The following is an 18,987-nucleotide window of genomic DNA, read 5'->3' as shown; positions in this document are numbered from 1 at the left end:
TGTAAAGGCCAACCCATATTAGGCAAGTTGGGGGTCATTTAAAAGATGAGATTCCTTTATTTTGACTTGAGATGCTTATTCTATGACGTGGTAACTTGATTTCTTTCCCCTAATCTCTCAGTGACAAACTTAATAACAGTGAGTATCTAACTGGTGCCTTTCCATTGATTTTTCTAATTTTATTTTATTCTACTTTTAGTTTTCGAGAATTCTGTTTTATTCGGTGGACTTACTCAGGACTTAAGCCTGAGAGACAGCCTCTCAGATAGCTCTGAGGGACGGTTCCCTGGTTTTTATAATTTTAATTTAAAAAAATTATTTGTTCATTGAGTTTTTCATAGGTGCTTCTTAAGTTTCTGCTAGACTTCTTTAAAAGATATTGGTTTAAATGGCCTTTAGTTTTATTTATTATTTTTTAAATATTTATTTATTTATTTATTTGGCTGTGCCGAGTCTTAGTTGTGGCATGTAGGTTCTCTAGTTGCAGCATGCAGGATCTTTAGTTGCGACGTGCGGGATCTAACCCGGGCCCCCTGCATTGGGATCATGGAGTCTTAACCACTGGGCCACCAGGGAAGTCCCTGGCCTTTAGTTTTAAAGTTGGTAAGCAGAAAGAGACTTGAGTTTATCTAGCCCAGGCTTTCGTTAGGAAAACTGTTCTTCAGAGATTTGTCTGAAGTCATTTGTCTACTTAGTAGCAGAGGTAATACAGGAACATTGGTTTCCTGATTCTCATGGAAATGCTCTTTCCCTTATGCCAACTACATTGCTTTCCTAATTTAGTACACTGGTGTCTGATTTCAGCACCCACAGTTTTGTGTGTCCTTTTAGCCAATGAGCATGTCACAAGAACTTCGAAACTAGACTTACTTGATTCTTTAATATTCATTCAGCAAATATTTCTCAGTATTTAACAGTCACTATTTTAGATCTTGGGGCTCAGTAAGTTCTCGTGCATTGAAGGAGGGAACCAAGAACTCCCAAAGAATGAGAGAACCAGAAATAAACATTTAGGTAAAAATTAAGAGTTCCAGATGGTTGTAAAGGCTCTGAAGAAAACAGAGACATGGAATATGGTAGCAGGATTATTTACTTTAGATAAATAGTCAGGAAAGGTTTCTGAGGAAGTGACATTTGAACTGAGACTTGAATGATAGGAAAAGGCAGCCATATGAAGATGTAGGGTTAGAGCATTTCAGGCAGATGCCCTAAGCTTGAACAAGCTTGACATGGTTGATGAATGGAAAGAAGGTGAACACTGCGGAGAGTGGGAGGAGAAGAGGTCAGAGAGGAGAGGACAGTTCAGTAGGGCTGTGTAGACCATGAAAATGGGCATTTAAAAATGGAATTGTATTCTAAGTGAAATGGAATGGCATTGGAGTAGGGGGGTAATTGACTTGAAAAGTATGTTTAAAAGATCATACTCCTTGATGGAGAGTGGATTGTAGGGTGATACTAATGAAGGCAAGGAGAAGTGGTTGCATTTGGGATTTATTTTGGAGTTCTGGATTTACTGATGGACTGGACGTGGGGATGGGAGGTTTGGGGAGCATGGTGAGAAAACGAGAGGAAGATGGTGGTAGACTGGGGGGAGAGTGGGTTTTAGGGGAGGAAATCAGATGGTTTTTCTGGGACTTGTTAAATTTGAGAAGCCTACTGGATATCCAGGGAGGCAGTTGAGTATTCATATCTAATGTTGAGGAGGAGAAATCAGGCCTGGAAACACATATCTGGGAGGCATCAGCATGAACACCGTATACTGAAGGAAGTTGCATGGGGAAAGAAGAGAAGGTGGTCCAGAAATGAGCCCTGAAGCATTGCAACATTTAGAGACGTGAGGAGGGAAAGAAGTCAGCAGAGGTCCATGAGGCAGGAGGAAAGCCAAAACTACTGTGTTGTGGAAGCCAAGAAAAGAGTGAGTTTTAAGGAGGGATGTTAGCATTCACTTATATTAAATAAATAGTGCTGTCAGATCAGGTATGATGAGGACAGAGAAATGCCATTGGGTTTGGCAATATGGAAGGCATTGGTGACCCTAGATAGAGCAGTTTCACTGTTGTCATGGGGTTAAAAGCTGATTGGAGAGGGTCAAAGAATGATTGGAAGGTGAGGAATTAGAGACAATGGCTAGAGATGATTGTTTTTGAGAAGTTTTGCTGTGAAAGAGAGTCTAGAAATGGAATGATATCATGAGGGAAGAGACGGAGTCAAGGGAGTTGTTTTTTTTTTTTTTCTTTTTGTGCTTTTTTAAAAATTGGGAAATATCAAAGTTTGTTTATGAGTTGACAGGAATGATCCAGTAGAGGGGAAAATTAATGATACAGGAAAGGGGGATTAATTGTGGAGATGTCTTTAGGGTGGTGCTGGTGGGATGGGATGAGGACATAAGCGGGGACATTGCGCTTTTCTAGGATCAGGGATACGGTGGTATAACATGACCTCACATGCCCCTTTACACACAGCTCCTCCCTTCTGTCTCACCACATTCCTTTAGACCAAGTTGATTATCTTTCTTAATTACTAATTTTTTCTTCTGTGCTATATCTTATATGTTCTTTTGGATTTAATGTGTCCCATATAAGACTTAGCATGAGGCAGCTGGTGATATTTAACACCAGTTTTAATTTTTGTGCCAACAGGTGAAGCGAAAAATTTATTGCCATATCTTGGACCCAACAAAATGAGAGATTGTTTCTGCACCATAAATTTGGACCAGGAAGAAGTTTATCGTACCCAAGTTGTTGAAAAATCTTTAAGGTTTGTAAAAAATTGGTAAATTATCATTCATATGATATATATTGAATAAAAATTTTTACACATTTTCCTGACTGTAATCATCAAGAAGACTTCCTTCATCTGAAACTTTTATTTTCCTTATAGATTCTGAGTTCATTTTTAGAGTTACAGAATCTCAGAGTTTGAAGGAACCTTAATGTTCATTGAGCTGGACTAAATGCCGTACGCTTAGTTCCTCCCGACAATTATTTTTGACAAGTAGTCATATGGCATTTGCTTAATAATGTTCCAGTGACCAAGGAGTTCACTGCCTCCTAAAAGCAGCCTGTTAGGTCTTAGAACTATTCTGACTCTTGAAAAGCTCTTACATTTAATGATTAATGTCTGTCAAAAGGAGAACCTACCATATGCCAAGAACTTGCTGGGTGCTATTTATTCATACATCCACAAGAACAAGATAGCCACAGTGCTTGCTTTCATGTGGCTTTTCATTGCCTCAAAATATATCTTCCTCTTAATTGTTCCTAATTGTGTCCCTTGGATTTCTGGAGAACAAGTTTAATCCATCATTCACGTGACACTCTTTCAAGTTTTTGAAAACAACTACCAATATACCTCAGTTTTTTCTCTAGGCTAAATGTGCCCACTCATTTGAACTTTTCTCAAAGTACATCATTATTTTATTTCTCTTGAGAATAAATTACCCCTTAACGTTTATAAAAGTCACTTAACTAAGTAGGGCATTGTAAGGGAATGAACTCTTACGTAGATTTGTCATTTTTTGGAAGTGTAATAGCACTGCGAGAGTATCATAGTAAATTATAATTCATAAAATTGAGATGTGCCACCTCTTCCCTGTAATAGTGTTTGTGGATATAATTCTAGTGCAGAGCTGTACTGGAAGGATGCAGTCTTGTTCAGAGACAAGACTTAAAATAAGAGAATGAAGAGTTGTTGGAATGAACGTATGGTGGATGAAATATTTAGTAATCCAAGGAGATTTGAAGTAGTATACTTCACATCTTTAAATCGTAAATCACCTACCCCTGTTGTATTAGAATTTGTTTTTATTTATATAAATGATGAAACTGAGTCACCAAAAGCCTGAATAATTTGTGCATATAATAAAGGAAGTTAGAAGCAAAACTGGGATAGGGACCTGAAACTATTTAAATCTCAATTTGTTATTTAATGTATGTTGATTCCGTATCAAACAAAAATCAGTTATATACAAAACTAGTAATTTTCAATAAATTGAATATTTGTGGTAGTTTCTAGTATGTAATATAGCTTTGTAAATGAATAACTAAAATAAGCTTACTATTTTTCCAGAACTCTTGCCTGCCTTTCCAGATATTTGTGTGGGGGAAATGATAAAACCAAGTATTTTTATCCATCTTAAATTATTATGCTAGATGCATAGCAACTTGGGAGATATTTTAAGGCTAGCAGTGGTTACCTTAGGTCATTTCAGTATAATTAGACTACATGTTTCTTGGATTCTAGGTGCCTCCTAGCGTTCTTCCTTGTGGAATAGGGTGAAAGAATTTGTAGTATAAACCCTTGCTCACCTTGCTTTCATTTCAGTGTTTTCTACCCTAGTGAATGTTGTGATAAGCTGTTAAGTCAAAAGTCAGTAGATATCATTTAGATCTTTTATGGGTTCTGAATATTATAATTTTTATAGGTAGTCTGGATATAGAATTTTTCATGGCAGGTAAGTAGGAGTCACATATGGAATCCATAGCTCCTAAATCTCTACCTCAAATCCTTTTCAGAAGTAGGTGGTCTATAAACAAATTGAGTAGCAACACTTCTTGTACCTAGTGCTTCTCTTCCCCACACCAGGAATTTCCTTAGGAGTGATATGCAGGATTATAGGTTAGTGATAACAGTAGAGTATTGCTTTATAAAAACTATATGTCTAGTTATTGCTTCTAACCAACGTTGTTGAAAACTTTTTTTTCAAATGGATTGATTAATTAATTAATTTATAAAATAAAGATGTGGGCGCCCAGATGTGGGGATTAGATTGTTGAGATTGTGATGATACAGTGATACAGATGACTTAGTGAATAATTCTCATCTTGTTCTTATTTGGCTTTAGAATGTGTTTTAAAAATAATATTTGAGTGTGGATGTGTAATATATAAAGGAAATTCTCAATTGTATATAAAATGATGCAAAGGAGAAAAATACCTAAACCTGTCTTTACCTAATAGTTGTTTTTGTGTTGATTGCTATATTGAGACTAATTAGAAAGACTATTTTGACAGACCACCTTTTAAGTTTATTTTGGTTACGTTTGAAGTGAAAAATATATTGACAAAAGTTGACCGGGTATTATAACAACTAAAAAGCTAAGTCAACTGTTTTCTGGACAGGGTCAGAAATGACTTCTTTAAGAGTCATTTACTTTGCATTTTAGCTTCTCTTTAAGTTGTGACATCCTGAAGAGATTGCATTTTATGGTGACATTTTTAAAGTACCTTTTGTTCTTTAAACATTCTCAGGAAAGAGGTACTCTTGACAAAAGATGTTAACTAGAATTTCAGAAATTCATGTCTTCATAGGAGAATTTAAATATCAAAAGAGCATTCTTAAAATGAACTTAGAAAAATAAGCTGTTTCATAGGAGAAACTCTTAGCAACTTGGGGGTAGACAAAGATTTCTTTACTTAGGGTGCCAAAAGCACCAATCATAAAAGAGGAAAACTGATAAACTGGATTTTATCAAAATCAGAGCCTTCTGCTCTTTGACACTGTCAAGAAAATGAAATGGCAAGCCACACCTAGGAGAAAATATTCTGACAAAGGACTTGCATCCAGAATTTATTAAAGCAAACAAACAAACAGACCAAAAACCCAGTAAGAAGACAGACAAACCTTTTAAAATATGTGGAGGAAACTCAAACAAATCATTCCTAAAATAAGATATACAAATGGGCAACAAGCACAGGAGAAGATATTCAGCATCGTTAGTCATCAGGGAAATGCAGTTTAAAACCACTTCTGTCACTACACATTCTTGAACATAATGTGTCACGATAGATATCAGATCACTGGTTCCCGTGACAGTATGGAGTGAGTCATTGCACAGGGGAACTTTGTTCTTTATCTTGATTGGGGTAGAGATTACACGGGTGTATACATTTATCATGTCACATTCACTAGAATAGCTATTTTTTTTCAAAACAACTTTTTATTGAAGTATAGTTGATTTATAATGTTGTAGAGTAGCTAATTTTAAAAAGGCTTTCAGTAGCAAAAGTTAACAATGACGTGGAGCCCCTGGAGCTCTTATCCCTCGCTCGTAGGCGTACAAGATAGCACAGCCGCACTGGAGACAGTTTGACAGCTTCTCATAAATTAAAAGTTCACCTACCTTTTAACTCAGCAATTCTATTTTTAGTTACCTGTCCAAAAGAACTGAACACATAAAAGAGCTTTGTATAAAAATATTCATAGCTGCCTTATTTTTAATAGCCCAAACTGGAAACAACTCAAATGCCATCACTAGGAGCATGGATTGTGGAATATTCATAAATGGAATATTACCCAGCACTTAAAACAAATGAACTAATGATATACACAGCAAGATGGAACAGATATCATAGACGTTAAGCTGAGTGAAAGAAGCTGGACACAAGTGTACATTCTATTTGATTCCATTTATATGAAATCCTACACCAGATCTTTAGTGCTAGAAATCAGATCACTGGTTGCCTGTGACAGGTATGATGGAGTAACTGCAGAGAAACAAGAGGGAACTTTGTGAGGAGTTGCAATGTTACTATATCTTGATTGGGATGGCCACTCTACAGGTTTATAAATTAATCAAAAGTCATTAACCTCTGTACTTTAAATTAGATTTTATTTTATGTAGTTTATACCTCAGTAAAGTTGATTAAAAATAACCTATTTTAATTTTTTAAAGTATGTTTTAAAATAACATTTTACGTAGCATTATTCATTTTAGGTGTTATGTATTATTGTGATTTACATATTTTTGAGATGATGATGGTGTGAATGACACTGTCCTCAGCTCTCATTTGTGTCCACTTCAGGTGAGCATGACCCCAGGCAGTTACTGGATCTTCTGTCCACAGGACTCCAGAAAATCTGTTTGTTCAGAGCCCAGCCTGGCAATCGAGGTCCTTTCAGAGTTCAGCTTGGTTTGTACAGGGTTTAGCTGAAACTTAGCATAGAGAATTATTTTGGAACTCTTGAAGCTTTTCTTTATGGTGTTTAATCTGTAATTTTAATTTATTTTATTGAAAATATTATAGGAGGACACTGTTGAATTTAAATTTAATGAGCTTTCCCCCTTTTCTCTTTAGCCCGTTTTTCAGTGAAGAATTTTACTTTGAGATTCCAAGAACTTTCCAGTATTTGTCTTTCTATGTTTATGATAAGAATGTTTTACAAAGAGACCTTCGTATAGGTATGTACTATTCATAATTGTCTTTTAATCACAACATTTGTGTTTATATTCATTCTTTCTCTAAGTATAAAGTGTTGAAAACAACAGAATAATATATTCTCAACTTTCTAATCCTTTCCTGTAGCCTTCATGTTCATTTGTGGATCTGATTTTTAATTTGAATGCTCAGCTTGAGTGACACTTCCTCACGGAAGTGACATAACCAATCTCCCCCTAGTCATGGTACCATATGTTTCCATAGTACCTGGTGGGTCCCTTTCTGTAGTATTCATTATAGTTGTTCATCAGTTTGTTTGTTTTTTAGGTGTATCAGAGTCTATTTGTCTACTTCTTTTATGTTATTAGTAAAGCTTGATCCTGGGTAGAACTCTGATTTATATGAATCTGATTTGACAAATCAGTTTGTTGTTTAATGTCTAGGTGCTCTAGTTGAATGTGTATGATATTTATGAAGGCAGAGACTGTCACTGCCCGAGTGCCTTATATTTAGTAAATGCTCTGTAAATATTGTTGAATGGTTCAAAGAATGTTTTTTACAAAGATCACAGTATTTGATCCCCACCAAAGAACATCTGTTTTTGAAGTTTTTCTAACAGAAGTAATAATTCGGTTTAATCTAGTCATATTCTTCTCTCTGGCTGTATTGGTGACCGGTAACTGTTTCTTAAGTAATTGTCTGAGGTATGATCTGTAGGCATCGACTAGGACAAAACTAACTGGCCACATATTGTCACGTTCATGGTCTTTGCACTACTATCTTTGAATAACAGGTAGAGGTCTGTAATTTACATGCATTACTCTCCCTTTTTAGTGTCCTGAATTTCATCATCTCCATCTCTCCTTTCCCATTTGAAACATGCTCATCTCCTACAGTTCAAATGATTACGCTTTATTTGGCTTTGACCTCTTAACTACCGTCTAAATTGTTTCTGCTTTTGCTATTGAATTCCTTAACAAATAGTCTATATCCTTCTGCTTCCTACTTATTTCTTTTTAAATCGCTGTAATCTGACTTCATTTTTCTGACAAACTTGTTTTTGAAGTTTGCCAAAAATCATTTTAGAGCAGATAAAATAACCTTTTAAAAACAATAATACTTTCTCTTAATTGTAAAATTATTACATGTTCTAAGGGATTGGTAATGACTCTGCATAAGAACAGTTATAGTTAATAATTTGTGTATTTCTTCCCATTCTTTACTTCACACATTTATATTATTACATTGTACTATTTATTCAAGTTTTTTTCCTTTTTCATTTAATATCATCTAATGATCCTTTTCCCATGTCATTAAATATTTTTCACAAGTAATTTTTAAAATATCCTTTCTATAGGAATGTATTATCTTCACTACTCTTTTCGTGGTAGAGATTTATGTTTCCAGATTTTTGTTACTCTAAATGGTGTTGCTATGAACATCCTTCTGCATAAATTTTTGCATGTCTTTTTTTCTAGGATAAATTCCTAGAGGTGAAAATACTGAGCCAAAGCGTTTGAATATTTTTAAGGTTTTTTCTATATATATTTTTCCATTGGCTCCCGGAAATATTGTACTAATTTACATTCCCCCAAACATGACATGGGCGTAATCATTTCACCATACCCTGGTCATTCTTGGATATTATCATTGAAAAAATTTTTTTTCCAGTTTGATAGTGAAAGAAATATTTCATTTTTCCAGTTTGATAGTGAAAGAAATATTTCATTTTAACTTGTATTTTCTGATTATTAGTGAACTTGAGGAATTTTTTCATGTGTTTATTGGTCTTTTACATTTTTCTTCTATGAATTAGTTGTTAATTCTTTTGCTTATTTTTCTTTTGGATGGAATTTTATCTTTTATTTATTCTTATGCATCCATATTTGATAAATATGTTAACTTCTGTCAGCTATGTACATAACAAATACTTTGTCACAAAAGGCATTTTCATAGTTTTCAATCCTCGTCTGCCTCTGTGTCACATTAGACTCTTTGGATTGCTTATTCAACTTGTTGAAAGCCAAGGAAAAGGCAATTTAATGACATTGTATTTTCCTAGTTGTCTTCCTCCTGACTTCTTTACTTATATGTAGACTTTTCTCTGTGTAGCAAACCCTTAATTATGGATCACCCCTGAGGCTCCATCCTTAATTCAATTAAACAGACATTTACAAACACTTGTCTATGTGGCATACAAAAGATGGGGATATTAAGGTGAATAAGATTCAAGTTGCTCCCAGGTTTTCAGGCTGATTTATACTCTAATCCTAATATATTTAATAGGGTCTGTGCTGGAGGTAGGAACAAAGTACTTGGGAGCACAGAGTAAAGAAGAGTTAATTATGTTTGGTGGAGGATTAACAGAGACTACCTAGGTAGGAAAAGGAAGACATTTCAAGATAATAGGGATTAGCAGAAGCAGAGAAGAAAAAGTGGATCATGTTTGTGGTGTATCTGCTGGAAAATGTAAATCACTTAGGCCAAGGGTGGTAGAAGATGAATCTGGGAATATGATTTGGACCAAGTTGTGGTGGACCCTCAAAGCTGTGTTAAGGAATTTGGACTTTATCCTGTAGACAGTAGTGTTGAGCCTTTTAAGAATGAGGAACCTTTTAAAAATCGTATATAACTGCATATACGAATATAGTTTTGTAGTTTAACAACTTCCTGTGGTGTAAACAATAACTTTCAAACTACAAACTCAGAGTCTATAGGTTACGTATTTAAAGTGTGTATACATATATATACATATATATAACTATATATACACATATTTTTAAAGTATATGAACATCTACTTTAAATATGTCATCTGTAGCAGCGGTCCCCAATCTTTTTGGCACCAGGGACCAGTTTCATGGAAGACAGGTTTTCCATGGACCTGGGGAGGGGTACGGTTTTGGGATGATTCAAGCACATTACATTTATTGTGCACTTTATTTTTATTATTATTATGTTGTAATATATAATGAAATAATTATACAACTCACCATAATGCAGAATCAGTGGGAGCCCTGAGCTTGTTTTCACTTGCCACTCACCGACAGGGTTTCGATATGAGTCTGCAAGCAATTGATTTATTATGGTCTCTGTGCAGTCAAACCTCTCTGCTAATGATAGTCTGTATTTGCAGCCGCTCCCCAGTGCTAGCATCACCGCCTCAGCTCCACCTCAGATCATCAGGCATTAGATTCTCATAAGGAGCGTGCAACCTACATCTGTCGCTTGTGTAGTTCACAGTAGGGTTCATGCTCCTATGAGAATCTAATGCCACTAATCTGACAGGAGGTGGAGCTCAGGCAGTAATGTGAGCGATGGGGAGTGGCTGTAAATACAGATGAAGCGTTGCTCGCTTGCCTGCCACTTACCTCCTGCTGTGCAGCCCGGTTCCTAACAGTGTGGGTCCGTGGCCTGGGGGTTGGGGACCCCTGATCTATAGTTTATGCTTTAGAATGGAGAGAGGTTAAAGGCAGGGAGGCCATCAAGGAGGCTATTATCAAATGAGATGAGTAGGGTAGTGGCAGTGGAAATGCAAATGAGGGAATGTACTTCACAGGAGTAGCTTTAAATAGGATTTAGGTACTAAGAAGATAAAGAGGATATAAGAAGGGAAAGAGTTAAAAATGGTCTTGTTTCTATGGTTGTCATTAACTGAGATACGGAGCATTCAGGATGGGAAAGGGAGATGATGACTTTGATTTCAAACAAGTTAAACTTGCATTACCTGGGGAGTACCTTGGTGGACATGTTGGTTGACTGTTGGAAATACAGATCCGAAGCTCAGAGAAGAAATCTGGATTTGATGTGGAGGTATGGATTTGAGAGTCATTAGCACTGAGTGATACTTGAAGCCTCCACTGGAATGAATGAAATTGCCCTGGGAGCATTTAAGGAGGGTTGCAGGGAAAATGAGGCTTTAGTGAAGATTGATTCAATGTATCAGGAAGTTGGAAGAGAGAAAGAAGAGATGAATATCTCAGAAGGCAGGGAGATCTTTTAATGGCAAGACTAGAGAGAGGTAGAGTAGGATAAAGATTGGATAGAGGCTGTTGGTGATTATTAATGACCCTTGAGAGAGTGTGTATCTTTGATTGACTAAACATTTTAAGAAAATGTTTTGTAATTTTCATTACCTATTTACAAGTAGTCATTATATAGTATTTCTTGGAAAGACCTTTAGTTGAGGTTTATAATTATGATTTCCAAAAGTTGCCCTTGTTTTGTTTTTTTATTTGTTTTTAAAGTAAAAATCAGTCCTTTGAGGAGTGGTATCAGAAGGCCATAACTTGGTGTGGGAACTGTTAAAAAAAAGTTTATTCTTATTAAGGAATAAAATTTCTACATTTAGTAGAAATTGTTTTTCCTTTTACAGATAGGAATTATTATTATTAAAGTAAACACAGTTCGTACATAGCCTTTAAAGTTGGAAAATAATCTTGATATTTTCACTTATAAATTTTTACATTTTTTTTACTTTAACGTATTTTTCTTTTGTCATTAACTCATAAAGTTAGGCGGCACTTTGTTTTTTTTAAATTTTGAGCTACTGGAAATTGAGTTCCCTCAATTATTTTATAACTGAGTTGTCCAGTTGTAGGCTAAACAGTGCCATAGCATTTTCTGGGAATGAAATTTGAGCTGGGGTTGAGAGAGCCACCTTTTAAACTTAAGAAGATCTAAGAATGTGTACTTGTTGAATAGCTTTAAAAGCCTGTTTTTTGTTGTTTTTTTTTAAATGAAAGCTGCTTTATTTATTTATTTTTGGCTGTGTTGGGTCTTCGTTTCTGTGCGAGGGCTTTCTCTAGTTGCGGCGAGCGGGGGCCACTCTTCATCGCGGTGCGCGGGCCTCTCACTATCGCAGCCTCTCTTGTTGTGGAGCACAGGCTCCAAACTGCGCAGGCTCAGCAGTTGTGGTTCACGGGCCTAGTTGCTCTGCGGCATGTGGGATCCTCCCAGACCAGGGCTCGAACCTGTGTCCCCTGCATTGGCAGGCAGATTCTCAACCACTGCGCCACCAGGGAAGCCCAGCCTGTTTGTTTTTTATTTTTAATTGTATAATAATATATGGATATTTTCCTTTTTGTAAAAAAAATTTTAATTATAGTATTACAGACAATTAATTTTGGCCACTGACCCCCCCCCCCAGTCCACTTCCTGGAAGTAATAACTGTTATTAATATGGGGCATAGTTTTTCATATTAGGAATCCTTATATGCCAGGAACAGTTAGTATGAAAACTTGATTATAGATTAATTGAAAACTTGAAACATAGGAACTAAGCTGCAAAAAAATAGAAAATTGTAAAATTAAGGCTTTAAAAGTCTTTTACTGTGTGATTTATTGTCCTAAGTTATAGTGTCTTCTTCCCTTAAAAAAGGAGAAAAAGAGAAGAGAAAAACTTCATGTAAGAATAAAATTCCATTTCCAGTGAGGATCCTAATAATATTAAAACATATATATTTAACCTTCTAATGTGTATTTTCTAGTTATTTTAGTTTTCAGAGGGATCTAGGTTTAAGCAGTTAAACCATGGTTATCTTAGTAGACTGGTTAACTTGTTTTTCTTTCCCCATGGTTTAGAGTGTTATAAGAGAATTTCAGTAGGATATTAGAGACCTGAATTCCTTTCATGACTCTATCACTAACTGCCTTTGTGACCTTAAATAAGTCACTCTACCTTCTTAGGCCTTGTTCACCTATGAAATAAGGTTGGGTTTAAGATAGTGAAGGTATTTCTTAAACCCTTTGAATTGTAATTTCTCCTGGCATTTAGCTCTTAAGTCAAACCTACTGTTTAAAAATTGCTTATGACTACACTTTTGTGTCTGCTTGCATAGGGACTGTATCAGTTATCTATTGCTACATAACAAATCACACCCCAGTACTCAGTGGCTTAATTTAGCAATCGTATATTTGCTCATGATTCTGCAGGTTGTCAATTTGGGCCAAGCTCATCTGGGTGGTTCTTCTGGTGGTCTCACCTGGGGTCACTAATGTGCAGTTACCTGAAAAATTGACTAGGCTGAATGATCTGACCCATATGTCTCATGGCTGGTGCTGTCCATTATCTGAGCCTTCCACTCCACACGGTATTGAGGTTGCAAGAGGGTAAGCCCTACTGCAGGTGCTTATTAAGACTACTTGCATTACATTTGCTGATGTCCCATTGGCAAAAGTAAGTGGCATGGCCAAACCCAGAGTCAGTGCTGGAGGGGACCACACAGTGGCATAGAACAAGGAAGTATGATTTATTGGAAGCCATTAATATACTAGTCTACCACAGAGACCAAAAGGTATCAATCTAAACCCTGTACACGAAGGCATCTAAGTGTTGCCATCGATTGAATTGCTGTTACTGATACTGCCAGAATTTGTTCAGTCCTCTGGTTTCTTTTTCATCTTGTATAGGCAGTCACACTTATCGCTACTTTTATCTGCCCTTTCAGCCATTTCTACTAGCAGCCAAGTAGGAACAAGGCCATCAAGATTTTGCCAGTTGGTGATCTGTATCAGGATGAAATTTCTAAGAATATGTTGTGCTTAAAAATGGGGGCCTAGTATAACATGATATTTACAGATGGTAAGAAAATGCTTCTTAGAAGTGGTAATGGAAAGCTAAGAATACTTTTTTTACTTAGAGACCAACAGAAATGGTTTCTGTGTCCACAGTTCCTTCATTTCTTTTTGTGTTTCCTCTCCTTGTCTGATTTTAAGGAACTAATATAGCATCTGGTATATATGTGTGTATATATGTGGTCTAAGCTCTTTCTGTCTATGGGTTTGTCAGTACAGTGGGGAAATGAAATGGTACCTTTAAATAATGTGTTGGGTATTTGGTTCCTGGGGTGGTTGGTTGATTATTTATATATTTGTTTATTTTCAATGTTGGTGATCTCACAGCTAGTGAAATAATGAGTTAACTTTGTTTAAAATAGTAAACATTAAACTAAAACACTTTGGAGACTGTTGGAGGCATGGAATAGGTTTCATTAGAGCTGAAAGTTGTTTCAAATACAGAGGAGGTAAATGAGATGTAGAATTTAAATAAATTGCCCAAGATCACACAGCTTAGTAAGTAACAGAATTAGTGTCTGTAGTGTCTGTAGTGTAGACACTACAGAGTTAGTGTCTGTGTTGGAAGGAGCATGAACAGGCAGGCATACCTTGGTTTTGAAAGCTGGCTTTAGCACTTATTAGTGGGCAGTTTTTGATATCATTCAGCTTTTCTCATCTGTAATATATGCTCTTCCCCCAAGATTGTTATGAAGATTAAACAAAATGTGTAAGAATATTTACTACCTGGTAGCTGTTCAGTAAATGCTGGCTTTTCTTTCAGTTCAGTGCTCTTTCCACTGTATCAGGCTGCCTACCTTTAATATTTAAAAGCTGTCATCTAACCTGTTTAACTAAGGATAACTCACAACAAATAAGAATGATGAACGATTTTTTTGGTCTTATTTGTATTTCAGATACTTGTTCCTCCCCTCCCTGTTCCTCTCCTCCTTCTCCAACTTCTTTTCCCTTTTACCTTCCCACCTTTCTCATTCATTCTTTTATTCATTTTCCCTCCCTCCCTCCCCTCCTAACCCTTCTCTACCCTGTTTGATTCCCTAGGGCTGATGACATATATTTCTTTTTCATATGTTATATTGCCTATTGAAGTGCTGAACATGTTGCAGGTATCCTAATACCTAATGACTTCAAATATTTTTCTTTATTTTTCTCTGTTGTTCTTTGTCAGTTTCTCTGACTTCTTGAGATCATGTGTTCTTCCCTGCTTCTTCAGGCTGACTAAATCTTTACATTTTAGAAACTGACATCTTAAAAGGAACTTGATAAGAATAAGAGCTGGCAATAAAATTGCAGGTTTTTCTCAACTTACAAACGGCTTATTTATATGGCTAGTCAGAAAAGAGTTTCCCCCTCAGAAGACAAGAACCATTCAATTCTTTTGTGACAGTGAGTACCATGGATACATGAGACATGAAATAGGAGGAAGAGGGTCCTTGCCTTAGGATTGTTTTTTTTTAACCTGTGAACTAAGAGAGGATTCTCTCTTGGGAAGGCACTTGTGACAAAGAAGATGTGTTTCCAGTGATCTGAGTTGTGAGTTATAAATAGAACAGGTAGATTCTTACTCTAGTTTTTAGAAGCATTATTGGTTAAATAGACTTTGGTTAAGGAAATCTGGAAATCAACTCACCATTTAAAATACAAAGCCATTGTGATTATTTGTTGAATCAGTAAATGAATCAAACCAGAAAACTTCTGAATAAACTTTTTTAAAAGCCCTTTTTTTAAGTTGGGGGCTTGCTTTAGTGATGTTTGTATGCATTATACATGCACATGTATGTACATCTACATACACATTCATAAATTATGTATAAAACTAAAAATCCTGGAAATTGTAGAATAAGGGTCTTATAATATTAAATTTTTAAATAATAGCTTTATTGATGTGTTATTTACATGCCATAAAACTTACCCTTTTAAAGTGTGCAATGCAATGGTTTTAAGTATATTCACAGAGTTGTGCAACCATCACCACTGTCTAATTCTAGAATAAAATTTTAAAGACAGTTTTTCTGTGTTTGTTTTCCTGTTATGCCTTTTCTTTCCACTTGATGCACAAAAATTGATATATCTTGACAGAAATTTTTTTTACTGTTTTCTCAAAGTTTTCAAATGTTGAACTAAAAGATCAAGATGGTCATAAGTGAAAAGGGTATGAAGTATAATTAGGGTACTTAAAATGGAAATTCTTGTTTGATAAAATAAAGTGAACTATTTTTTACTTTAGCATATATCCTTTGTTGAAGCTTTTGTGTTGAATATTGGAACAAATTGTCGGTCATATGCAAAACTATGTCTACTTCTTAAAACTTGAATTGAGGAAGGAAATGCTTTGTACCAACATGGCAAATACTTCATTATAATAAGAACATTTCTGTTTCTTCCTCTCATACTTCTTTGTTCATTGTACTGTATCTGTCTCTGAGACGTAGAAACTCTTTAGGGAACTGCTTTGATTTTTTTGTGTGTGTGTATGCATTGAAGCAGCATAAGCAGTGTTTACAGTGTTTTGATAAAGCAAATTTTTAATAAAATTGTTTTAATCCCATAATTTCAAGTCAGTTTTCAAAATTATTAGTGACCATATGATACTGTTTTTCTGTTCTCTTAATTAGAGCTTATAAACTCTTATTAAATGCAGATATGTCTGCTCAGACAGAACATATGGTTTATTCATAGTGTTAAGGAGTTGAGAGGATTAGTTTGCACTATCATTGTACATTGAAAACGCAGTTGCATATAAATACAACTGAGTTTTGGTCTAAACCCCTAATTCACAATGGCCCAGAGAAGGGTCTGCCAATGGGTAGAGGGAAATGAGGCACATTTTCATTTTTTAGGATATAGAAAAACGCTTTATAAAAATGGATTTTTTGATATCAACAGATACAAATTATTTTTAAATGTTTTCTACAACGTATTATATGTAACAGTGCTAATGGTTATATATAATATGTTTCCTCATTGTTTTACTTATTTCTTACAGGAAAAGTAGCCATCAAAAAAGAAGACTTGTGTAACCACAGTGGCAGAGAAACTTGGTTTTCACTACAGCCTATTGATTCCAATTCAGAGGTTCAGGTAAATATTAAGGATTAAGTGATGGAAGAGATTGTCACACACAGAAAATAAGTGTAAAACGAACTAATTATACTAGTTCATTTAGAGAGAGATTATCATACCTTATTTTAAATTCTGGCACCAAATATTATAGACCTCTGAGTAACATATAACTGGAAGGAAATGCCTCGCCACATGAAATCAAGAATAATGTACGTGTATGTGCACGTGTATGTGTTTGGGGGGGTTATGTTAGGAGGACATTTTTTTTCCTTCCATAGTTCTTTTATTTGGGTCACAGTAGCAAATTACTAACTTTTTTAGATGGGGAAATGGTTTTAATGGAAAAGATATATTTTATTAATTCTGAGGAGAATCCTTAGAAGTCTGTGATTTATTTCATCTGTTCTGACCAGGATGCTCTCTTTACTCTCTAATACACTAGACTTGGGAAAATGTTATTCATTCAAACCATGCCTGAGCCCACCATGCAGAGCTTTCATTCCCATACCTACCCTTCCTTTTGTTCATCTTTCTTTTTATTTGAAAGGGTATCATTACTTATTTTAAAGCTCTTCTTTCCTCTTGCCAAAATAAGAGATCTTAAAGATTCTGTGTGTGAATAAAGATGTATGTTTAGCCATGTAGCTTAACTTTTGTATTTGTTTCTCAAAAGTCTGAGTTACTCTTAGAAATTATTTCTATCTAAAGGGAATCCTTTTTTTGTAACCCTATTTATTTATAAAATATGATAAGGATTGTGAAACCATTTCCCAAGGGCATAACAGCAAGCAGAATTCTTCTTCTCTAAAAGAAGTTATAATTTGCCACTATGACTCAAACAGAAGTTTTAGGTAAGAAAAAAGTGCTGCACACACCCCCACAGGTATTTGCAAATAAAGTGCCTGTGTCTGTTTCCTCATAACCTCTCAAGCATTCTGTTTGATTAAATTCTCAAAAAATTAAGTATTTGTTTGCTAAGACCCCTTCTTAAGTATAAAATATAATCGAAACTTCTCCTGTTTTTCCACCCTACCCCATTTTAATGTTCTTTTCTTTCCATTTGACAATAACTTTTATTCTTATCCCAGTTATACTGTATGGTAAATGATCCAGGTGAGAGGCAATGTGATGAAGTGGAAAGGGTTGTAAAGTAGAAGTCTAAAAATTGAGGTCCTAATTTTCATATGTGGTTACTTTACTGACCTTGAATTTTATTTCTATAAAATGGGAATGAAAGTTGCCATGTTGACTCATATGATTGTGAGAATTAAATGAAATACCTTTAAGAGTATTTTGAAAGCTGTTAATAGTTACAAATGTAAAATGTCTGTTTACCACCAGTCAGTCAGGTGTCCATTTCCCTAATACGCCTTTACCAAAAGGCAGACATGAAAGTTTTGAAGTGCTAGTTTTTCTTTTTAATAGTTTTAACAAAAAAGAAAGATAAGAAAAGGCTTTGAGAATTTGGTCTAAAATGAAGTTTGAGGATTATTTTAAGATGTAGTTTATTAAAGTCCATTCTTTTTCTTGTGGCCAGTGTTACTTGCTAAAGGATTTAAGGGACCCAGCTCTCCAAAGTTAGAAATTTCTATAGAATACTCTTTATATAATTATTGGAGATGGTATTAGAGATCAGTACTGGGTAACAGGCTTTTTATTTGATTGTATGTATAAAACTCATGGCTGAAACACAAAAATCTGCAAACAGCATTTAACCGTTAGATATCATGACATTTTTTATTTGCTACGAATTATTTTCATAACCATGAGTTTTTAACCTTTACAGTTCTTTTGTCTTAAATGATAGTTGATCTGTAAGATCTACTCACTATTTAAAATAAACTTTAGAAGGAAGAGTACTTTAGGGGATGGGAGGGGGTGCATGACACTTATCACATTAATCTGGTACATTGGGAATATTGTTTCGCTCCAAAGCTGATCTAGGAATATTAAATCAACCTCGTGAGTCTAAAAAAGTTAGAAAAGCAGCCTGATTCATACAAATCCTATTTTGTTAATGAATTTGTTCACTTTCATAAGTTTTATAAAATTTCATTAAAATATCATGGAAATAAGAGCAGTTGATGGCGCCATAGGAGAAAGCTGTGAGACAGATTGAGTTCAGCAGGAATTTAATAATTACTATTAGTAATTAGAACAGCATATATCTAGCACAGTACTAAGGATTTAAT

General features: G+C 35.2%; 1 protein-coding gene across 3 annotated transcripts in view; it reads left to right on the top strand.

The window, feature by feature from the left end:
- The window catches only part of RASA2 (RAS p21 protein activator 2), a gene marked incomplete at its 5' end in the record, with an annotated part of 116,869 nt that overhangs the window by 20,962 nt on the left and 76,920 nt on the right, over window positions 1-18,987 (top strand). For all 3 annotated transcript variants that reach the window (XM_082654515.1, XM_082654514.1, XM_082654516.1), the window contains 3 exons: window positions 2,640-2,757; window positions 7,077-7,180; window positions 16,719-16,813. In XM_082654515.1, coding sequence (XP_082510641.1) covers window positions 2,640-2,757; window positions 7,077-7,180; window positions 16,719-16,813 — 317 coding nt within the window. The remainder of the gene's footprint in view (window positions 1-2,639; window positions 2,758-7,076; window positions 7,181-16,718; window positions 16,814-18,987) is intronic.

Source organism: Grampus griseus, assembly GCF_964374135.1.
Source record: "Grampus griseus genome assembly, chromosome: 5".
NCBI classification, from domain to species: Eukaryota; Metazoa; Chordata; class Mammalia; order Artiodactyla; family Delphinidae; genus Grampus; species Grampus griseus.
Note: the sequence above shows the minus strand (reverse complement) of the source record. Positions and strands in the feature narration are given on the sequence as shown.